This window comes from Emys orbicularis, chromosome 3 (genome assembly GCF_028017835.1).
Source record: "Emys orbicularis isolate rEmyOrb1 chromosome 3, rEmyOrb1.hap1, whole genome shotgun sequence".
In the NCBI taxonomy this organism is placed as follows: domain Eukaryota; kingdom Metazoa; phylum Chordata; order Testudines; family Emydidae; genus Emys; species Emys orbicularis.
In genome coordinates, this window is record NC_088685.1 from 129,010,681 (window position 1) to 129,035,606 (window position 24,926).

The 24,926-nt window shown below is 42.4% G+C and overlaps 1 protein-coding gene across 1 annotated transcript in view; it reads right to left on the reverse strand.

The window, feature by feature from the left end:
• Positions 1 to 22,439: 22,439 nt before the first annotated feature.
• RNASET2 (ribonuclease T2) overlaps positions 22,440 to 24,926 on the reverse strand; it is a 40,149-nt gene continuing 37,662 nt past the window's right edge. Inside the window, 1 exon segment of the mRNA XM_065401613.1 lies at positions 22,440 to 22,974. Within this exon segment, the coding sequence (XP_065257685.1) occupies positions 22,786 to 22,974 (189 nt within the window). The 3' untranslated portion in view covers positions 22,440 to 22,785.

Genomic DNA, 24,926 nt, shown 5'->3' on the forward strand with positions numbered 1-24,926 from the left:
TTTCTGATCAAGAGCACAAACTCCAGCATTGACAGATTCCCCAGGGGTATAAAATACCCAGCCTAGCCATCACTGAGCCTATTTGTCATGCTCTTATTACTTCATTAGCTTTCATGAATTAAGCCTATATCTGCTGTGCTCTTTCAGAGCTCATTTAGTTCCTGATTTCCTCTAATTGGTGAGCTTTGCATTAACAGACAGGATCTTGAAACCAGTCACTAAAGGCTTAGAATTAGAAGTAAAATGACCACTGAGGTGATAGAAGAATTCCCAGTACTGGCCACTTTCTCTCCGATTAATAGCAAAAATCTCCAATAAAGCTGGCCAGAGGATGACAATTCTGCTTTGCAGCAACTGCAAATTTGGTCTCATTCCATATTGGAACAAAAACAAACCCTTTCAAACATTTTCATGAAAATGAAGTTGTGTTGAAGTGTCTGGTTTTTTTTAAAATCAAAACACGAGGGAGCAGGCCAGACGTACTTGTATGGTCTAGTGGTGGGGGTACTGGTTTGTAGTAGACCCATGTTCAACTCCCTGCTCCAGAATATGGGCCTGTTTAAATCCCAGACCACTCAATTAAGGAGAGTAGGGATTTGAACACAGGTCTCTATGGTTGGCCTGGCACACTTCCTGTGTGCCACAGCATAAGCCTGGTACCAGCTTGGATTCTTTGGCTTGAGGCCTTGCAATGATTTACTATCAGACCAGAGTACTTAAATCAAAATTTGATCCTTAGTGAGACACAGGGTACAAACTCTTCAGTCCTCAAATCCACCCTTCTTTTGGGAGCCTGGGTGTTAATCAAAACAGGCCTCCAACCTCTTCTAAATCCAGGAGCCCAAGAACCTTCATCTGAGCCTGTGTGATAATTCAGGTATACTACAGCCCTCCTCCTGGGGCCGGGTTGTAAACAATCACTCTCTTCCTTGGACCAGGAGCTCCCAGCAGCCCTCCTCCCAGAGCTAAGTGGCAAATAGTCACTGTCTCTTTTAATCAGGAATCCCCAGTAGTCTTCCCAGAGCTGGGCGGTAACTCAAGCCAGCTGTAGGCCTCAGCCAGCTTCTACTCAGCTAGCCTCTTTTCCCTACTTTCTCCATAGGCTTGGAGAAACAGAGAGACTTCTTCTAGGAGCACCCCACTGAGCGCTGATAGCCTTTTAACAGGCCCAGGTACTCATTTGTCACTTAGTTGCCAAATGGCTACCTATCATAGAATATCAGAGTTGGAAGGGACCTCAAGAGGTCATCTAGTCCAACCCCCTGCTCAAAGCAGGACCAATCCCCAAATCCCTAAATTTCCCCCTCAAGGATTGAACTCACAACCCTGGGTTTAGCAGGCCAATGCTCAAACCACTGAGCTATCCCTCCCCCCCGAGCTATCCCTCCCCCCCAGGCAATTAATTGCTACAGGTGGGCTGAGATGGGCTTGTTCTTAAAGAAGCCTATCAGGGATAGACTTGGGCTTGCCCCTGACTCCTCTTAAAGGGTCCAATCACTCTGTGACCATATCCCCCTGATAGCCAACCAGGCTATCAAGCATGAGAGCTCTTTCTGAACCAAAAAACCTTGATGAAAACTTCATTGAAACAGACATATTTCCAGGAAATGCGTTGATGAGACAGCATATTTCTATGAAATTTCATTTAGTTGAAAATACTCCCTCAGCTCTAATGTGTAAGATTTAAAGGACAACACAGACGAACACTGACATAAGCAGTGTATAATGCCTGAGGTAAAACACTGTAGGTGAATTGAAAGGCTTTTTAAAAAAAATGCTTTAAAAATGTACATCTTGAAATCATTAATAGAATACGTGATTAGCCTTAAAATTACAAATAAATGCACTTCAACTGTAAACTGCCAACTGTTTGAGATCAGAGTTCTGCATTTCTTCTGCAATAATAATTGTATTTATCAAGCAACTCCCATACACCCAAAACAACTTTATTCATAAAACCCTCTCTCACACAGACTCTTCCTGCCAAGTCCTCACAAATGCTATGCAACAGAATAGACAAACTAATTAAAATACACTGAACAGGAGCCAGCAAACAGATCTGAAAACAGGGGAGTCTGAGAAAGGGGAGTTTGGGGATGTGTGGTGTTTGGCTGTTTTGCTTTTTGGTGGGGGTGTTTTTGGTTTTTTTTGGGGGGGGGGGGGTTCTGGTCTTTTTCTTTTCCTTGAGAGGAAGTTAGGCAAAAAGACTATAATAGATACAGAAGTGGGAGTGGTAGTGACCCCAGGAATGGAAAAGACAATGAAGATGACCAGATGTGGAAACCGCAGGATGTGTATTACCCTGGGGTAGGTACCCAAAAAGTGCTTTATTTATATGAAGTGCCACCTGTTAGAGCTGATGAAAGAGAAAATCTGAGGTTTGGAGATGCAGGTGGAAACTATGGTTGAGTTTTGAAGGGGGTTCAAGTAGATGAGGGAGGGAAGGCAAGAGAAGGCTGAAGGGAAAAGTCAAGACTCACAGATGTAAGCTTGACTGGAGAACTGTGAGGGGAGACTGTTGGGTGAAGAAAGTGGCCAGTGGAAGCATGTGACTATGAAAATCAGGCAGAGGAAAAGACCGACTAGTGAAGGAGAAATAGAGAAATAGAGAAGGGAGGACTTGCAGCTGACACCAAAGGGAGAATCTTCTCCACTTGTGGCGGTAAGTATTTCTAATGGTGAGGCGACAGCTATTTAGTAATACCTGTTTTACTTTCTCCGAACAGTTCAATTCCCCATGTTGGAACCAGAGAGGAGCCATGCTTTGAGATGGAGTTTTGCTGGGTCTGGATGGAGTGTCAGGCCCTTGTTCTGGGACAGGAGGTCCATCTGGAAAGGCAGCAGTTGTGGGGCACAGACTGTTAGATGTAAGAGGTATGGAAACCAAGTCTGTCTGGGCCATGTGGGGACAATGAGAACGATGTATGCTCTGTCAAGTCGTATCTTGCGGATGACCTGTGGGATCAGTGATATCGGCGGGAAGGCGTACATGAGTGATGTGTTCCATGGGATGAGGAAGGCATCCCCTAACGATCCCGGTGCCAGGCCTGCCCTGGAGCAAAATAGTGGACATTTGTGATTTGTCGCTGAGGCAAAAAGGTCGATTATTGGGTGTCCCCATTTTTGGAATATCGTGCCGAGAGCACTGTTGTTGATTTCCCACTTGTGTTCCTGTGAGAAGTGCCTGCTGAGGTTGTCGGCTGTAGTGTTTTGGCACCCTGGTAGGTATGAAGCTGTGATGTTTATATTATTGCGAATGCAGAAGTTCCATAAATTCATGGCTTCTACACATAGTGAGTGAGACCTGGCTCCTCCTTGGTGATTGATGTAAAACATGCACGCCACATTGTTGGTGAGAATAGAGATTGAGGTTTCTTGTATGAGTGGGAGGAAGTGTCGGCATGAATTGTGTACTGCATGGAGTTCCAGGAGATTGATATGTAGTCAGGTTTCCATCACAGACCACTTGCCTTGTACATTGTGGTGACCCAAGTGGGCGCCCCAACCTATCAGGGAGGCATCTGTTGTAATAGTCACTGATAGGGGGGTCTTGTTGAAAGAGAATCCCGGAGCATACATTCCCTGGCTGTGTCCACCATTGTAGGGAGAGGATAACCCTTGGTGGTAGTGTCACACGTCTGCTGAGAGAGTGTTTGCTGGGTGCATAGACTGTGCTCAATCAGTGCTGCAGACAGCACATATGGAGTCTGGCATACTTTACTACGAAAGTCAAAGCTTGTGGGCTGATGGTCACCATGGAAATAGGATTGGTCAATGTAGTGAATCTGTGGTTTGGCAATATTGCCTTGGCTTGTATGGAGTCTAGGTTGGCGCCGATAAACTCCAGTTGCTGGGTTGGTTCCAGGGTGGATTTCTTTTCGTTTATCTGTAGACCTAGCTGGTGAAACAAGTCTATTGTGGTCTTCAGCATGCCTGCCATTTCTTGTCAATTGGCACCCTTGAGAAGGCAATCATCCAAATAGGGGAAGATTATGACTCCATTGCGTCATAAATGTGCTGCTACTACCGTGAGCGTTTTTGAGAATACACGGGGAGCAGTGGACAGTCTGAAGGGAAGGACCCTGTATTGGTAGTGGTTGGGTCCTACTGTGAGCCGCAGGAACCATCTGTGGGCAGGATGTATTGTAATATGGAAGTATGCATCTTGGAGGTTGAGGGCTGCAAACTAGTCCCCCCCCCCCCGCCATCTAGCGCTGGGATTATTGTGGCCAGAGTGACCATTTTGAACCTGTGGTTGCGTACGAACCTGTTGAGTTTTCGGAGAGCTAAGATAGGTTTACATCCCCCTCCTTTCTTCTCTGTCAGGAAATATTTGGAATTAAAACCCCTCCCTCAGTATTGATGTGGTACTGGTTCTACAGCATCCAGGAGTAGGAGGTGGTCTACTTCCTGCTGCAGAAGGTGCTCGTGAGAGGGGTCCCTGAGGATGGACAGGTAAGGGAGGAGGGTAGGGGGGATGGCTGTGAAAGGAATGGTGTAGCCAGATTGTATGATCTCCAAAACCCATTGATCTGTGGTTATCGCAGCCCAGGCATGGTAAAATGGGTGTAGGCGGTGACCAAAATTGTGATATGGGGGTATCTGCTGGCGTAGAGGTGTGGGGAGGTCGTGCATACCCTCGACCAAGACTTCAAAATTGTGGCTTAGATGTAGATGGACGAGGCCTGGTTCTGTGGAGCTCGTCGTCTCTGAACCCGTTGTTAGGGTCTGTTCTGAGTGAAGTATCATGGTTGTTGACGGTTAAACGAGGTGTCTCGTGACATCTGGTATGGTGTAAAGCATCAAAGAGAGCACTGCCATGGAGGGCCGTCTGCAGCTGAGGACGGTTGAGAAGGAACTGAGGGGACGGTCGGGGGTCTGTGCGCTACAGGAGGTGCCAGTGGCTGCACGAGACGACTCCTGTGAGTGCCCTTCCTCCAACCGAGTACTGCTGTGAGAAATCTCCGATCTCCAGCGCAGGGACACACCAACACCTAGAGTGGAGCACCCACAGGGACACCACTCGAAGAAGAACCACTGATTGTCAAATGATACTGCTTGATTCTTGCTGGGACACATCAATGGTGACTATGCCAGGCTGGGGAAGACGCTTAAAGAAATGGAGGCTCAGGTGATCTTCAGTGGAATTCTACCTGTCCCTAGAGGAGGAGAATGAAGGTGACACAAGATTATGATCAACAGATGGTTCAGGCCGTGGTGCTACAAGGAGGGCTTTGGGATGTTTGACCACTGGGAGGCATTCATGGACAGAGCAGTTTCCATGGGATGGACTCCCCCTGAGTAGGGAGAGAAACAGACTCCTGGGATGGAGGTTGGCACAACTGATTAAAAGAGCTTTAAACTAGGAACTCAGGGGAGAGGCTCATATACTCTCCATGCCTGATTCTAACATTAAGCAGGAAGAAAATCAAGGAAGAAAGATACAGCAATGGTGAAAGGAATAGCAATGGGTAGAGGAATGGACATTAAAAGGAAAGATAGTGCCGATACCAGTGTAGCTAACAGTCAGGTAGGCAATAATGGCAGTAGAATGAATGTACCCAGTTGGGTGAGGACTCTGGGCAAAGCCAAGTAGAAACAACTAAGATGTTTGTACACCAATGGGTAACAAAATGGAGGAACTAGAACTACTGGTGCAGAACAGTGAAACCAGATATTATAGAGATAACAGCAACAAGGAATCAAGAAATTGAATACTTCTCTGAGACAATAATACCTCATAACTAGGCTTCACCCTGCAAAGCTTTCTGCTATATTACCCAAGTACGGTTTCCAGCTATCTTGGAATAATAATGTCTCTTAATGACACTCAAATTGAGTGGCTTGTGAGAAGATTTCGGGAAATGGTAATAGGAACAATGTCTCTGTAAAGAACAAATGAGAAAAATGAGGCTGATGATCAGCATAAATATGAATGATGCCAGATCACTTGGAAGAGGGAGTTGTTACTGAACACAGGGAATCTGAGCTAGAGCTTTACTGTAAACCATGCCTAATGCAGAGATTATTGATTAGTAGAGTCTGACTGCAGACACTCAAATAATAACAAAACTGTGATTTAAAGCAGTCCAGCCCTCTAATCCTGGAAATAGAACCAATAGCAGTGGGTTTCTATCACCATAAAAAGTTAGACGAAAATGCTAAACAGGTTAGGAAAAGTATCCCCAGTCTATTCCTGTTTTTCTAGATTGGTTGTTTTCTCATTATATAATATTTAATTGTGAAAGCCTTTCCTAATCTGAGCCCAGTTCCTTGGCTGCAATTTATTATTACTACCCAGATACTGATAGTTGGTTCATAGCAGTTTTTTTACAGTTTAGCTAAACATTTAAAAAGATGATCAATACGGTATAAATCTTACAAAAAATGGAGAGTAAAACTGAAGTCATAGAAAAATTGCATGTCAATTTGTATTTAAATGTACTTTGAATTCCTCATTTCACTGGGGACAGAGAGCCCTTTAATACTGGAAGATTCTCATAATTTTCCACGTTAATCAAACACAAGCTAAATACAAAAGATTTTTTTTCTTTCTTTTCTGGAGTCACAAGCGTGGTCAAGTCTATAAGAGGACCATGTCAACCACCTTAAATATATCTCTCCATAACAAAACAAGACACATACCTGGAACCTTGGGCCAGCAGCTCCAAACCCACAGGCCTTTACTGCATGCGCTAAAGGAAGATCATGGTTGCCTATAGAAAATGCCTTTATGTTCTTTCTAACCTGTACTCATTCACTATAGGGCAACATGCTCGCCTAATCCCACTAAAGTCAATGGCAAAAGTTCCCACTGGCATCAACTGGAGTAGGCTTGGGCTCAGAACTCCCATTCAAATCAATGGGAACAAGGATTGGGCCCAAAACTAACTACAAAAAAAAGCATAGTTTTGCTTACAACTAATTTTCTTCAAATAGAGTTGACACATGATATTTTCAGAGAGATTTAATAATATAAAAAGTTTGCAGGGTAATTAACAAGCCAAATTTGAGCTAAAGGGACCCCAAAATACTTTAGATTAAAGTTGAGGTTTCATATCTGGTAATTATACACAAAACCTGCAACTCTCACACTATTTGAGTTTTCTTCAAACTTTCTGGAAACATTTTCCTTTGCCTTTAGAGGAAATACGACAATTTTCAGGCAAATCAAGTTTCCCCAGCCATAGTTACAGACTTTTACAATGGAAGATGGCTACTATCTTTGGCTCTAATCCTACAGCTGGTAGTGCATTGGGAAACCGCCACAGCTAACACAAAGATCTATTACTTCCATATGGGCACAGCAGTCTTTTTGCATGCTATGAACTGAAGGATCAGAACCTTAAAAGGATCCCCAAGTGCTAAGCTAGTTCCTTAACCAGAGTGGTCTCAATTCAGTTCCAATGTGCACAGGTGTCCTTGTGCATGGCATTACCCTTAGCAGCAGTCTTAGTAGAGTTACAAGGATTGACTGGCCCATGGAGGCTGACCACATCTTGTAACTCAAAAGGACTACGTGCATGCATTGAGAACACGTGTGAGGGCCGCAGACCTGATCCAACACCCACTGGAAGTTAGTGGAAATCTTTACTTCACTGGGTGCTGGATCAGGCCTCTATGGCTGAGTCAGAATAAAATCTAGCTCCCTCTCACAATGCTGAATTAGTTCTTGGTGTTCACAGGAGTAAAAAGTAGTAAAAATGCATTTTAGTCAAAAAGTCAACAGAAAGGAGAACTCTGAAGGAACAGATCTGGTTTGGTAAGAAATTGTTTTCTATAATCACATTTCTGACCAGACATGCACTTTGAAGAATCTTAATTCAGTTAATCACAAAAGCTAATAACTGTTGAGTTTTGTTTTTTTTTAAAGCTGGTATTTCAGCAGGAAACTGCTTTCATCAGATAATAGTGAACATATGATCTCATTTTACAATGATACATTCTGTCATCCTACATCCAATTTCAATCAATGATTTTTACTGTAATGAGAAATGATTAGAACAACTGTTGTAAGGCAGGCATTAGTTTTTCAGAATAATAAGGAAGCTATAGTTTTTTCCCCCCCAAGTATCTAGTAAAATAATCTTTGTATGATGCTAAATATCTGTAATTTAAGCACAGGTACACTCTCACTCTCTGAGTGACTGTAATGAGTCTCCATTAGTCTTGTATACTGAATGCTTAATCACCTCACATTCAAAATGACAGTGGGTTATTAGAATGTGCAGTATGTATCAGACTAAAAACTATTGCCTGTCTTACTGATTTGCAAACCTGGAGGGACTGTGTAATCTGAATTAAAAGTATGGTATTTGTTTTTTCAAATATAAAATCTGTCTGAATCTGTCACATGAGGGATTATATAAAACTGCCAATGCATGAAAACTTCCTACCTCTGTCCCTAGATTCACTGGCAGTTTCCAGTGGAAGACAACTGGAAAGCAGGAGCTCAGGAACTCTGATCACCAGCCTCAGAGGACTAGAACCACAAAGGGGACTTAGACTCAGCATCACAGCATCTAACTTTTTAGGTGCCCTCCCCCCTGGTGGAATCCGCAGCTCTGAGTTAGGTGCTCAGGCACCCTATAAAATAGATGAGGAGAGTCAGGTCCCTAAGGGAAGGATTCACAAAAGCCAGCATGCTGAGCAGGGAGCCAATTAAGCTACCCAATAGGAAATGCCAAGGAGAAGGGTTGATCCTAAGCCCTGATCCTCAAAAGGAGCTAGGTGCCTAACAGGAGGTGCCTGCCTCCATTTAGGATCCTCAGCTGTGAGACCTCTCCTGGAGTTCAGCACCTAAGCCAGATCAGTCCTTTTCTGAGGAAAAAAGGGAGGTGTCAGTGTCTCCCTTATGCTCACTAGCCAGAGCACCCACTCAAGATGGGGAAGACTTGGGTTCAAATCCACCTGGCAACCCAGGTATCCTATCTCCCAGATGATTGCTCGAACTACTGGGATATAAGATAGCTGGGGAAAATTTCTCTTGTTGAAGCTATTCCACTTTGTATGAAATATTTATTGGAGCAGGGCCTAGAAGCTGGGTCTCCCAGCTGAGTGCCTGATCACTGGCCTATAGAGTCACTCTCACTCACCAGTCAGGGATTTTATAAAAAGTGGAACAACTTCAACAGGAGAGATTGAGAGAGCCACACCCATGAACTCTTCCAGTGGTTAGGGTTCTTATGTAGGAGGTAGGCATAGGAGACCTAAGTTCAAGTCCCTACTCCAACTCAAACAGAGTGAGGTTTTTAACCTGGGTTTCCTACAGCCTGGGTGAATGTCCTATCCACTGGTCTGTTTGGTGTGAGGTTTGGGTTCGGTGGCACCACCACCATTGTTTTGTACTGGCCCTGTTCTGGTAGGAGTGCTCCAAGAACCCTGACCAGATCGGGCCCCGCAGACAAGATAAGCAGGAAAATATCTAGTTTGAGGATCCCGCCAGGGCTTAGGTGTAAGGTGCATGTCAGGACAGAGCTGGCTTTTTGCATGCCCACCAGCAGAGATTTTGGAACCTAGTGGATTTTACCAGTGGAACTTAAGTACCTACATGGTTAGGCAGCACCTGAGTAGGAGCCTTGAGGATCTAAATTTTGGATTTAAGCATCTAGAGTGGCAGTTAGGTGGTGTAGTTGCTTAGTTTGGATGCCCTCAGTGGGAGTACCATTTGAATTGTCTCCCGCCCCCGTCTGCTTTTCCCATTTTTTTTCCTATTAGTTTTTGGAGATGCTGATGATGTTATTTGTGATCTTGTCAGGGGGCTTGTGAGTCAGTAAGATGCCCCACAACAAACCAATGCCATCAGTCAGCATTCTTTAGCTGCAGTCTTTAGAACACGAAGGAAACACAAATAAAGGATTAAGAACCATTAATGGGCGCACATGCCTTCCTCCGAATTTCAAGGGATCCAGTTGTCAGGCTCTCTCAGAACATCACTGCTAAGGAACATTCACTAGTTTGAAAGATTGTATGAAATTTTTTCGCACTTGACTTGATATAAGAATTTGGTTTTCTGAAGTCATTATCGATTATGAAGTGGGTTTAACTGAAAACAAAACTACATACAGTAGAACCTCAGAGTTACAAACACCAGAGTTACGAACTGACCAGTCAACCATACACCTCCTTTGGAACTGGAAGTACGCAATCAGGCAGCAGCAGAGACCCCAAAAAAAAAAAAAAAAGGTAAATACAGTACAGTACTGTGTTAAACGTAAACTACTGAAAAAATAAAGGGAAAGCAGCATTTTTCTTCTGCATAGTAAAGTTTCAAAGTAGTATTAAGTCAATGTTCAGTTGTAAACTTTTGAAAGAACAACCATAATGTTTTCTTCAGAGTTACAAACATTTCAGTTACGAACAACCTCCTGTTCCCGAGGTGCTGGTAACTCTGAGGTTCTACTGTATTTGAAATTACAGGGTGGTTTGTATACAGGGTCAATGGGTCCCCAAGATCCCGAATTTGGTTCCATTATGGCTGAGCCAGATGTTGACTCCTCTAGAACTTAGAGAATGAAACCTATGAGAATTTCTCAGAAGGTTAAAGACAAACAAAAAGCAGCAAGAACCATTATTTACATAAAAGTGAAGCCAGTGTCCAGCAACTGTGGTATTTTTTTAAAATTGTTAATTTTAATTTCAAAGTATCTAAGCACCCAATGGACCACAATGCTGTTTCCCACATTAGGTAGCAAAACAAATAATCACACTATTAATCAACCTACCTGATAGCCAACAAATCTTTCAAAACTGCATGCCTCCATCATCTGGTAAGTATCTAAAATAAAAGGATTTGCAACACAACTTGGATGTTGTCAAACTCTAGCTTTGATTATCCCACAGAAAGTGATTTCAGGGCCAGGGTCCATTTACTGAGACTGCTCTAACAGTAGCCTCCAAGAATCTAGTCTTGGGGGACTGACAGCAAAAGCTTTCTGGACTAACACAACTTCTATGATGGTTATAACCTGTGCAACTCTCCCAACATGGGAAAGAACCCTTAACACTTTAACCTGTGGAAGAGTCTTTGGGTTAAAGTGAGACTTTACCCAGATAATACTGCCACATAGGTCAACAAGAGGAAGTTTTATGCCTGTGATGGAAATATGTAACAGTTTCTCTCAGTATACAATCTGATGATGGCAACTTTAATAATTATTTGGCAGAGTAGCTGATCTGATAGAAGCTGCCTATTGGAATATCTCAGACATGTTTATGAAGTTTGTAATCATTACAGTATAACTGATGAGCTTTTAGCTCTTGCCGATTCTGTTCTGGCCTATCTTGTCTGATTTATGTAAGCTCTTGGTACAAAGGACAATTGTGGGCACCATAGAAACTAGCCGCCTGTTTTCTACAAAGTGTGATTCTATTCTGAAAAGTGACTTTATACAAACAACATCATAGAATTATTTTACACTATCTTTTTCTCAGCAATTTTCATATCAAATTTGCTCAGTTTACAGGTAAAAGCGGAGTTAACTGTCAGCTCTGCAAATGGAATCTTGTCTCTGACAGTCAAAGCTGTGGGGGTTTTTTCTGCTTAATGTATCGTTAAAGCTGATGTCATCAGTTACATAGGAATTATCATACCCCATCAGTCCTGCGGTATCCTGTCTCTGACAGTGACCAGTACCAGATGTTTCAGAGGAAGATACAAGAGCTCTGCAGCAGGCAAGATGTAGGGAAATCTGCCCATGCCACACATTAGGGTCTCATCCTAGTCTCTACTAGTTAAAGACTGGTTTAAGCCTTGAAATGTTTGATATTAATTATAACAACTCTAGATATTCTTGTTACCAGGGTAAGTGTCCAAACCCTTTAAGAATCTTGTTAAATTCTTGGCCTGAACAATTTTCCATGGCAATGATATTGTGCTGCTATTACACAATCCTCCAGGTTCTTTTTCTTAGCTTGAGAGGAAGTTTTAACTTTTGATAAAACATGCGGTGGTGTTAGCTTTGGATTATGCAAGGCTGTCTGTAGAAGCAGCTTTGGGAGAGAGGAAGCTGTGCAAACAGCAGGAGAGTTTGCTTTCTAACTCTAATCAGCACCCAAAGCCATTCTTGAGGTAGAGTTGCGCCATGAGATCTGGGCATTGGTACTGGGCTGAGATTCTTGGACGAAGGGCTTGCCCTGCATGCCGTTTGACTATCTCATTTCTGGACTGCTGCTTCTGTGGAAATAAAGCAAGTTACACAAGGTAAAACCAGACTCAGCATCACTCATCTTTTTTCCCCACTGGGAAACTAACCTGCAAGGCCTTGAACATCTACCGCTCAGCAGAGGGGCACCACTGATGTCCAAACAGGCCACTGGTGTCAGAGTGGGCAACGGCATCATTATTAGTAATAAAAATTCTGCACACCAGCTTCAATGAGGTGGCACAGATGGAACTAACCATATAATTTTAAATCAATGAGGTAGCACAGGTGATCTTGCTATTGGAATTTAGTTGATTTTCTTGATGATGCATGAGCCAGAAAATAATCCAGCTCACTCTCCTGAAGCTGTATTGGCTCTGCAAGGCTGACAGTAGATTTTCTTTGTGCTTTTAAAGAATGCAGACATGACTGAGGATGGAGGTGGTGTGTTTTCTTTAGAAAGGTAATTGCCAAGGAAAATAGAAAGGAGCATAAACCCTGGTAAGTCAAGTATAATTAGGCAGGCCACAAAAGTATTTGAAGAGTGGCTAGCAAAAGACACTAACTGCAAAAAAATTTTTTACATACATCAGAAACAGGAAGCCTGCCAAACAATCAGTGGGGCCACTAGACAATCAAGGTGCTAAAGGAGCACTCAAGGTAGAGAAGGCTGTTGTGGAGAAGCTACATGAATTCTTTGTATCAGTCTTCACTGCAGAGGATGTGAGGGAGATTCCCTCACCTGAGCCATTCTTTTTAGGTGATAGATCTGATGAACTGTCCCAGATTGAGGTGTTCTGATATGTTATACGGTAATAAGTCACCAGGACCAGGTGGTATTCACCCAAGAGTTCTGAAGGAACTCAAATACCAAATTGCAGAATTAGTAACTGTGGTATATACCCTATCGCTTAAATTGGTCTCTGTACTAGATGACTGGCAGAGAACTCTTGTGATGCCGATTTTTTTTTTTTTTTTTACATAAAGGCTCCAATGGTGATCTTGACAATTAGAGGCCGGTAGAGCCTAATTTCTGTACCAGGCAAACTGATTGAAACTGCAGTAAAGAACAGAACTATCAGACACATAGATGAACATGATGTGTCGGGGAAGAGTCAACACGGTTTTTGTAAAGGGAAACCATGCCTGACCAATCTATCACAATTCTTTGAGGTGGTCAATAAGCATGTGGACAAGGGTGATCAATATAATGTACTTAGACTTTCAGAAAGCCTTTGACAAGGTCCCTCACCAAAGGCTCTTAAGCAAAGTAAGCAGTCATGGGATAAGAGGGAAGGACTTCTCATGGATCAGTAACTGGATAAACAATTGGAAACAAAGGATAGGACTAAATTGTCAGTTTTCACAATGGGGAGAAGTAAATAGCAGGGTCCCCCAAAGCTCTGTACTGGGACCAGTGCTCTTCAACATATTCATAAATTATCTGGAAAAAATGGGTAAATAGTGAGGTCGCTGTCAGGAATCAGGGCCTGCAGCAGAGCTAGTCTCCAGGAAGCCTCATCAGTGCAGTTAGTCTGCAGCAGGCAGCCTGATTAGCTATGCAACCTGATTGGCTGCAGAGGCTAGCAGGCCAGCTCTTAAGCCAGCAGCAGCTCGCTGGTTTCTCAACTCATGCCCACCACTGTGCCTGCTCCTGTGTTACCTTGTTCCTGCTGCTCCTGCTTTGCACCCAGCCTTGCCTCTGTCCTGTCCCTGCCGTGAACCCTTTCTTGCCCACTACCATGCTCGCTCCAGTTCTTGACCTCTGGTTTGACTCTTGGCTCTGGCTCCTGACTAGGGACTCCAGCTCGACCCTTGGCTCTGGCACCCAGTTTCTGCCTCCCAGTTTTACTTGTGGCTTTGTCTCCCAACAACTGACTCTGGCTCTGACTCCAGCTACTAGGTCTGCTGCCTGCTCCAGCCACTGGGCTTGCCTGCCCTCATCACCGTTGGCTGACAGAAGCAAAGTTTGCAGACAATACAAAATTACTCAAACTAGTTAAGTCCAAAGTTGACTGCAGAGAGTTACGAAGGGATCTCACAAAACTGGGAGACTGGGCAAGAAAATGGCAGATGAAAATCAATATTAAGTGCAAAGTAATGCACACTGGCAAACATAATTCAAACTTTATATACATAACGATGGGATCTAAATTAGCTTTTACCACTAAAGGAAGAGACCTTGGAGTCACTCTGGATAGTTTTCTGAAAACATCTGCTCAAAGTGCAGCTGAAGTCAAAAAAGCTAATCGAATGTTAGGACTCATGAGGAAAGGGATAGATAATAAGACAGAAAATATCACGTCACAAAATAAATCCATGGTACAACCACACCTTGAATACTGCATGCCATTTTGGTCGACTCATCTCAAAAAAGATATATTAGAATTGGAAAAAGTACAGAGAAGGGCAACAAAAAAATGATTGAGGGTATGGAACAGCTCCCATATTAGGAGAGATTAAAATGACTGGGACTATTCACCTTTGAAAAGAGACAACTGATGGGGGATATGATGGAGGTCTATAAAATCATGAATGGTGTGGAGGAAAAAGTGTTATTTACCTTTTCTTATAACACAAGAACCAGGGGTTCACTCAATGAAATTAATAGGCAGCAGGTTTAAAACAAACATAAGTAAATACTTCTTCATGCAACACACACTCAACCAGTGGAGCTCATGCCAGGAGATGTTGTGAAGGCCAAAAGTATAACATGGTTCAAAAAAGAATTAGACAGGTTTATGAAGGATACATCCATCAATGACTATTAGCCAAGGTGGTCAGGGATGCAACCCCATGTTCTAGGTGTCCCTAAACCTCTGATTGGTAGAAGCTGGCTCTACACGATAGGGGATGGACCACTCAGTAAGTTACCCTCTTCTATTCTCTCCATCTGAAGCATGTAGCACCTGCCACTGTCAAAAGACAGGATACTGGGATAGATGGACCATTGGTCTGACCCAGTATTGCTGTTCTTATGTTCTTAGTGTTAAGATATCTGTGGATAAATCTGAGAGAGCTTGTCAGATGTTGGCCCAGACTTAAGTATATCCTGTACTTCACCTGGATTTTTGTAATGTTTTGGATTGTAGGGTGAGCAGCAAAGACCTCAATATTAAGGTTGCCTAATGCTTTCCAATACAAAAATTCTGACTATTTACAAAGAATCCTCATACCTCCATGGCTTGCAGCAGGACTTTGAAATTAAGCAGGTAGTTTAGTCCAAAACCAAGGTACTATACTTAACAGCTGTAGGGTTTTGTTAAACTGTTAGTGGCAAAGCAAATTCAAAATATTTTTTTTAATATGAGATATATAAGTGTGGCCAAAGTGTAACAGAACCCAAGATCTTGGAGGGGATCTCTAAGGTAAATGCATGTGCCCAGAACAGGACTTCAGCGTGAGTTTGGTGTTTAATTTCCTGTGTTGACTCATGATTATTTTTAATTTTTTTATATGCAATAGCAGGCTGCTACTTAGCACGATGCTATCTCTGCCATCTTTCTCCTTCAGTTATGTAGTTTTTTAAATGAAAAGTCTCACATTTGTGATAAGGTATGGAATATATTTCTCACAGTAATGGGAAGCTTGTACACTAGCATAGCAAGTGCTTGTCAATCACAATCTCTCCTCTGTTACATTAGTTGCAATTATTCCTCTCTGGGTTGGCAATGTGCTTTGTACTTTCCAGTTTATACTTGTTTGTCTTCACTGGTTCTGTATTTGGGAAGAGTTGGCTTTATCTTTGTATATTTCACTGTGGCAAGGTTGTCTGCTAGCGTGTCACATCTAGACAATTGTTTTTTTATTTCCCTGCATTTAAAGTACATATTTGCACTCTTGATTGTTTCGCCTAGATTTTATTAAAACTGGTTTGTATTAGAGATTTCTAGTCTTTACAGAGAGTTGTTATAGGTATTAACATTACGCCCCCCCCCCCCCCCAACTTTTGTTTGGCATTATACATAAAGATATTATTCTTAGCAGCATCCTGTGATACAGGAAGAGAAGAAGAAAGCTGAACACTATGTTATTGATTTAAACGTCCACTAAACAATCTGTACAACATGAATCAACAACTCTATTGCCACTTCTCAATTTTGAAAAACCTTCCTGGCTGTTGACAGCCAGGTATTAGTATGACTGAGAAAAAGTTGCAGAAGTTCAGCCAAACAACAACTGATAACTGTACAATACAGCATTCGGCATTTGCTGGTATGATTTTTTCCATGCTGTATCCACTTTTGTTAGCACTAAACAAAGGCCTGCAGAAAATGTAGGCTCCAAGGAAGCCATATTTACTGTCAAGTCTCGAGCATTCTATTTTCTTTTAGTTGGGTTAATGACACAGTTGAGTTAATAATAAAACTCAGAAGTGATAGAAAATGTTAAACTAGATCTCCATGAGAGATTCTGGGGAGATTGCAGCTATTGAATCATGTCATTGTTTTCTCTCCATTAAAAAGGTAAACAATGATACTAAGATGTAGTATCTTGAAAGTTCTTGGGGCAATGGAGAACACAGATCAGGTACCCTTTTTAGCCAATCCCCAATTAATAAACATTTTCTACACCTAGCAAAAGTGACTCTTAGGGCTTGTCTACACTGGGAAATAGCTTGGAATAGTTATTCCGCAATAGTTCCCTGTGTAGGCACGCTTATTCCACACTAAACATACCTTTGTGCACTTTGATTAACCTAAAGTGGATTAAGCTAAACCACAAAAAGGCACCCTTAGTGCAGAATATGAGTGTCCACATGGGGATTTAGTGTGGACTAGTTATTGCACTTTAAATTCACACCCTAGTTTATTTCGCAGTAGCTTCCACATGTAATCAAGCTCTTATTCTACAACTTACGTATTTTTCAAAAAGACTTTCAAAAGGCCAGTTAAACTCAATCGTTATATCCTGAATTATGAATGAAAGCTGCTGATTGTACTTTTGATAATGGACAGTATCACAAAATGTCAAAACTGGGCCAATAAGTTTCCAATAGCAGAATAAAATGAAGGCAGTTTAAAAAAGTACCCTAGAGTACTTATTGCTGAAGCCTTTGAGGTGTACACTAACTTAAAACCAGTAGCTTTAGACTTTCAAGTGCCCAAGTTATAATTGAAGTGGGAGGGCTTATCAGTGTTGCCAACTCCTATGATTTTATCATGAGTCTCACTATATGTGGTATTTAAGCCCTGGCTCCTAGATTCATGTTATGTGAGAATCACAGCTTTCACTGAAGAAGAAATGTTTCCAGCCCTCATGGTTGTGTAGCAAAGCTTGAAAACACAGAGCCTGACGGATCCAGCTCCAGAAAACAAAGAAAAAGAACCCAGCTGACTGATTCATGGGATTTTTTTTAAATCCCTGGGGTTGGCAATACAACTTGTTGTTCATACTGGGATGAAATCAACATCTGCATAAAGGACCAGCACAAAGCTTATGCACCACTGAAGCCCTATTTTGAGAGTTGAAATGGTATTAAAGAAGCACATAAGCTTTGTGCTGGTTTTCTGCACAGAACAGAATTTCACCCAACAGGGATTAATTTTCTGCCAGTCTCCCTACCTGTCAAAGATAGCTCTCCATAATTAGAAGAAAAAAGCCATATTAATGGTTTCAGAAAGACTCTGTTGAAAGCAAGTATGTTCTCGTTATTTCATGCATTTTAGGTAAGTCTCAACTGTTACGATTGCTTGGAAAATTCTGGCATGAACTGAGGAAAGCTTAAGGACCTAAAATGGAATGTTAATGAGCACTCTGCATGTAGTGCAAGCTTCTAGGATGAAGGTTTGTTTCACTTTGAGTTTCGTGCACTTCACACAGTACTGTAGTTTGGATTCACAACTTTACAGGAAATCATTAGTCAGCAAACATATTTGTTTAGTTTCATGCAAACATTTCCATCAGGCTTTTGAAAATGTATTTTCCAAAAGCCTGATTTAAATGTAACTTTGGGCAGGGCCGGCCCACAACATTTTGGCACCTGAGGCGGGGAGCTCAAATGACGCCCTCCTGCCCCCTCGCTTGGGCCAAAACTTTGAAAGGTCTCAATTCTGCCTTCTTCCTGTTCTACTCCTCTCATGGTACTGCTCTGCTACCTACCCCAATAAAGAAGAACTAACAACTTAAAATGCCTTGTTCAAAAATTTTAAGTAACACTTAACTTTCAAACGCCTGAACAGCAAATGTAACTTTTCTTGTCTGCATAGCAAACACTGGCATTTTTATCTGTTTGAATAATCAAAGTGATGCTTTCCGTGCCTTCTTGGTTGCAAAGATTTGAACTGCTTCCTGAAAGTCCACAGTCTGGGCCAGCTCATGCTCTACTGAGATGGTTGCAAGGCTGACCAGCTTCTCCTGTGTCATTGTGGAGCGTAGATGTGTTTTTATTAACTTCAGCTTGGAGAAGCCGCGCTGTCCACTGGCAACTGTTACAGGAAGTGTTAGACGTATGAGCAGAGCAACAAAAGCATTTGGAAAGAGGGTGGTCATCTTATTTGTGCACATATATTCCAGAACAGCCTTTGGAGTTGATCCTGCTGAAATGTATCTTGAAAGGGCTTTCAGTTCATCACCTAAATCAGTGGTTCTCAAAGCCGGTCCGCTGCTTGTTCAGGGAAAGCCCCTGGCGGGCCGGACCGGTTTGTTTACCTGCCACGTCCGCAGGTTCGGCCGATCGTGGCTCCCACTGGCCGCAGTTCACGCTCCAGGCCAATGGGGGCTGTGGGAAGCGGCGGCCAGCACATCCCTCGGCCCGCGCCGCTTCCCGCAGCCCCCATTGGCCTGGGACGGCAAATCGCAGCCAGTGGGAGCCGCGATCGGCCGAACCTGTGGATGCGGCAGGTAAACAAATCAGCCCAGCCCGCCAGGGGCTTTCCCTGAACAAGCGACGGACCGGCTTTGAGAACCACGGACCTAAATCACTCGCATCAATATCGCACATGTCATCATGTGTCAACACTGTCTCTAGTGCCCTGCATTGCTGGTGTAGGTCTTCTTCAGGTATTGTAACTAGCACCTGGTTAAAGAATTCAACTTTGAATTGTTGTTTGGGGTCTCTTATGGGATTATCCCGTGCCTTGTAATCAAAATGTCTTCTTCTTTGGTGACTCTTGTATTCTTGAATGGGTGGGAAAATAGCTTCAGTGTGAAGTTCCTCTGCCAAATTCTGTGCGCTCTTAAGAACGTTTTGAAATCCCTCATCTGACTGGTAAGACTGTAGGTATGACTTTGCTTTGTCCAGTTGTTCCATTGCTCCAGATATATCAAGGTCAATGCCTTGGAGTCTCTTGCTTACAACATTTATTTCAAACTGTATGTCATGCCACAACACTAAGCCACACAGAAATTTGAAGTTATGTATGTTTCTGGTGATTCCATTTCCCTCTGCCACTGTTCTCCCACGAACAATTCCTGTCATAGCATTATCCTCCATAATGGCAACGATGGCATCATCTATGTTCCCAATTTGGTGTTTGATAGGCTTTATTGCCTCCACTCGACTTTCCCATCGTGTGGCACTTAGTGGTTTCAGTGTCAGAGAGGATGTTCCCAGATGTTGCTTCAAAATTTGCCATCGATGACCACCAAGTTCAATGAATGAGAACTGCATGGGACAAAAAAAAAAAAAAAAAAGCTTGAGGGTTTAACTCTCGGATCCGTGTCTGCACTCCTGTTCTTTCCTCTCATGTTGGCACCATTATCGTAGCCCTGACCTCTCATGTCAGCTATCGCAATTCCCATATCTTCCAGCTTTTTAAGAAGCACATTTGTCATACCAGCTCCTGTAGTATCATCAATGTCAATAAATTCTAGAAAATGCTCTCCGTCACCACCATTAAAGTAATTTGTTCTGTATGGCTGATGTCAGGTGTGCAGTCCAGAATAACAGAGTAATATCTTGTTGACTTCATATCTGCCACAATCTCCTGTTTGACTTTTGTTGCCAGTAACTGTATGATATCTTTTTGAATTGTTTTTCCAAGGTAGTGGTGTGTGTACATTTCTTGGGTGGTGACTTTTCTTAGATGCTCCCATCAAACTCAGCCATCAGCTCCACAATTTTAAGAAAGTTTCCATTGTTTGGCACATACAGCTGATCTGAAGTGCCACGGAGTGCTAGGTTTTGGGTAGCAAGCATTCTCACAATGGCAATGAGCCTTTTCAGAACATTTTGCCAGTAAAGAGACTCTGATGCAATCATCTCTTGATGCTGATCATCTATGGTGGCCTTTAACCTTAGTCTCATCTCAAGCTCTTTCCACCTATGGAATGCTCTCTAGTGATTTGCTGCCTTCTCATGGCATGCCAGATTTCTAGCCAGATTTTTCCAGTCCTTAGTTCCTGTAGAACCCAATGTAGCTGGAACATTAGACTGGAAAAGTTTGCAACAAAAACAGTACGCAGCATTCTGGGTTTTTGAGTACTTAAGCCATGGCCTCTCCACTTTGTCACCATTGGGGATTTCACGCCAGTAATGTGTTGGATGGAAACTTCTGTTTTCATTGTCTTTGGGGAACATGAAGTTTTTCACTTGCTGTGGCCCATGCAGTACAAGGAAGTCCCTCAGGCTACTGCTCAAGTGGGTCCACAGTCCTAGACTTAAGGAACTAAACTCAGCAGCAGCTGTTTCTTGCGCCTCCACCACACTCTTCTCTGATCTACACTTTTCTTCAGGAATGTGCATAATTACATCCATTTGAGATGGAGATATGGATGCTGCAGTTGCTGCCAGGTCACCTGCACTCTGACTAACTGGAAGATCAGGCATTTCCTCACCACTCACATCCTCACTGGGGCCGGAAGGCTCATCGTGAACATTTGTGTCTATGTATCTCAGGAGAGCTCCTTCCTGCTTAGCTAGAAAAGCTTCCTTTGCTTGCTTCCTTTTTCTGAATGCTGCCCCAGAGGGGCGTTTTCTTCTTTCACACATGACTGCTGTTCTGTGCCAGCTATAGTGGCTCTCAACACTCAGTTGAAGGGGACAAATAAGCAGGCTGGTAGCAAGGCCTGAGTGAGGGAAGATATCAGTGTCTTAAGGGCCTAACTGGCGCCTACTACTTCAGTTGACTGCCTGTTCTCCTCAAGTGGGTTCAGGGAAGCAGCAGGAAACAAGAAGCTCCCTGAGAAGCTGGTGTTAATCAGTCCAGGCTCCTGGGGATGCTAGAGAGGTACATAAGAGGCTCCTCCTCCTCTCTCTCCCTGCAGCTCCTGCTGCTTTCTGTTATTCCTTCTCACCTTTTCTCCTGCCTGCCTGTTATGTTGTGCCCTCCTTCCTCCAGCACAGCACTCCACCATCTCTGTGCAACTAGAGCAGAGAGAATACATATGCACCAGCAGCAGACACAATTTTCTACACTCTGGGTCCTAGTGGCACCCCTTCCCCCCTCCCCCACAGTCTGGCACCTGAGGTGGCTGCCTCAGTTCGCCTCATGGTAAGGCCAGCCCTGACTTTGGGCCCTACCAGTAGCAGGCCATGTCCCTATAACTCTTTACTGTGCATTGAGAAGTTATTCAACAATACCAACACAGTTCTATTGAAAATCATTGCATTAAGGGATCCTGCACTAGCACTCGCCATTACGAACAGATGTGTTACTGGACAAACATACATACTGAAATTTTAAAAGATCCCAAAACAGAGATTTCCTCTTATTACTGATCATTTCATACCTTCTTCATTACTAAATCAGTCCTGATGAAAGAACTATGGATGCTCACAGCATTAGCAGAAGACAAAGTACCATCCCTGAAAGTTTCACTGACTTTCTCTGGATTCAGTTCAAAGTAATACTGACAAGCAGTGAATTATTTCTGATCTTTGAGCCAATCTGTGCTCTTTCATATACATGCAAAATTCCCACAGAACTCAGCTGGAGTACCCACCTACAAAATGAAGAACAGAATTTGTCTCTTAATATTTATTAGTAAAATTCAATAGTGTATTCAGCCACCCCACACAGGAATCACTGAAACGTACCAAACCATATAATACCAGCATCCTTTGAAGTCAGTTTGCTTTACAATATTAAAGTGTTACAAAATAATGTGATTTATTCTTTATTGATGCAACAATGCAAAAAGTCCTGGCCCTTTAAAAAATTCCTCATATGGGATATATGGATCACTTGATGATTACCTGTTCTGTTCATTCCTCTGAAGCACCTGGCATTGGCCACTGTTGGAAGACAGTATCTGGGCTAGATGGACTTTGGTCTGACCCAGTATGGCTGAGGGATTAATTCATGCTCTGTTTGCAATTCCAAAAAAACAAACAAATAAACAAAAAAGAGTGCCCAGATAAAGAATTGGACTTTAATGCAATTCTGAACGTTGAGAAGTCATTTCTCTTTTAAACAGTGTTTCCTATTGTAAAAAACACAATCAGATTCCGAGCTTAGTTAAACTAGTGCAATTACTGTAGATTTCCAGCTATGTATCTGACATTAGAATCTGGCCCATTGCCTCTTTAATACAAAAGAATCACCTTATACTTATAGCACTTCAAACATTAATCCCCACAACATTCCTGTGAGGTAGGCGAGCATAGTATCACTTACTCAAAACAGCTTTTTCCATTGCTTTGCAAAGTATCTCATTTAAAAAAGGTATCTGTTACCAAGTATTTCAAGTTCTGGAGGCTTCAGTTGTAAAACTGAACCTGTGCAGGGTAATACGTCAGGGTGTCATTACAGACAGACAACTCCTCAGGTCCAAAATGCCAGTTGTTTGGCATTACATAGGAGTCAGCCTCTGAGTCTGTACAGTTTCTCAGCTCCAACTCTTTGGTGAAACAGAATTCAATTTGACCAATTGTTTGCACTTCTTCACCCTAGAAACAGTAAAAATGAGATACTCAGCTTTTAAAGGCACTTACAAAGGCTTCTTGTTGTAGAGGAGACAATAAGCTAATCCTCTAGATACAGATTACAGTGGTATATCTTCAATATACCATAAGAACAAGCAAAGGTACAGGTGGATGATGTTTCTAGAAGTATCTACTGCATACAGTTCATAGTACAGACACCTTGTTCCCCTTATGCAATTCACAAAGGTGCAGGTAAATGAATCCATTTGGATACCTAGGATATTGGCTATCATTTTGTAAGATTCTTAGTAGAGGGAAGGTCTAATTTACACTGATAAAGAGATTTTTCATCACTGTAGTATTTGGTCATCCTACAAAACGAAGGAATATATTGGATTTTTTTTGTAATGAAGTAAATGCATACACAGCTGGTGTATGTCATAAATTAAGGATCCAATCTGGCAAACACTCCTGATCCTTGTACTTACTACCAGAAGAAGCCCCACTGACTTCAGTTGGGTAACTTACAGTGACAAGTATTATTGGGTAGTAAGTGTTTGCAGGATTGGGTCCCAATGTTGTTGTAACTATTACTACTGTCTTAATCATACGCCTTCAACCCTGTCATTGCCAGCAATCCCAAACTCTCACAGCAATGCCCTCTCGCATACACAATAAGAAACTGTTATAACTCAGACCCAAGGTAATTCTGGAATGGAGTTAGAAGCCTGAGGAGACTCTTGTAAAATCTTTTTCTTAATTAACCCACTACTTAAATATTGTGCAGGAGCAATTTCACAGCTTGTTTACATGCTCTATAAAGATGTATTTCCCTTTATCATTTTTTATTTCATCTAGCAGCCGCTTGTTGTTCTGTAATTAGACCATAAGCTATTTGAGGCAGGGAGCATATTTCCACATACGTTTGCACAGCACCTAGTACAATGGGGCACCAATCATGACTGGGGCCTTTGGATACTGTTGCATTACAAATATAAGAGTGATAGCAGCATCTGAGCAGTCTTCATGACAGCAATCACTGTTTGCAACACTATCATTGCCTCCCCTATTACTCCTTTCCCAGAATACAAATAACCAGTCTTTAACCTGTTCCCACGTATACAGCCTCCCTTGATTAAAAGCACTGGAGCAACTTCCTGTTCCCATTGAAATTGATGGCAAAACACCAATTTTAATTTGTTGTTTAAAAAACCCTTAAAAGGGAGGCAACCGGTTTTGATAGTTGGTGGGTCTTGCCCACATGCTCAGGGTCTAACTGATGCCATATTTGGGATCAGGAAGGAATGTTCCCCTGGGTCAGATTGGCAGTGACCCTGGGGTTGGTTTTTTTTTTGCCTTCCTCTGCAGCATGAGGCAAGGGTCACTTGCAGGTTTAAATTAGTGTAAATGGTGGGTTCTTTGTAACTTGAAGTCTTTAAAGCATGATTTGAGGACTTCAGTAACTCAGCCATAGGTTATGGGTCTATTACAGAAGTGGGTGGGTGAGGTTCTGTGGCCTGCAATGTGCAGGAGGTCACACTAGATGATCATGATGGTCCCTTCTGACCTTAGAGGCTATGATTTAGTGGGTTTAAATGTGAGAAAGGAGAGGCTGAGCACAAAGACTCAGAATATTACTAAAGCAAATTAACTTGACAACACAAAAGATATTCAACTCTAAAAGCAATTTTAACTTGGAATGGTTTACATGAAATAGCTTTCTGCATGTGTGGGCTAACTCCACCAAATGCTTTCCAGCAAAACAGCTTTATTAAACTGTGATAAAGGGAGTCTAGTGATTGTTAGAGCTGTTCTGTGACCTTTTTAGGAAAGGTCACATCACAAAGTGATAGTTAAAAGGGAGGAGGAAATCACAGCTATATAGCTAACTAAACTCAATGTCATGTGCATTGTTTTGTAGCTTAAATATATTGTTTATTTTACTTTGGTACAGATAGGTAGAATTATATTTGTGC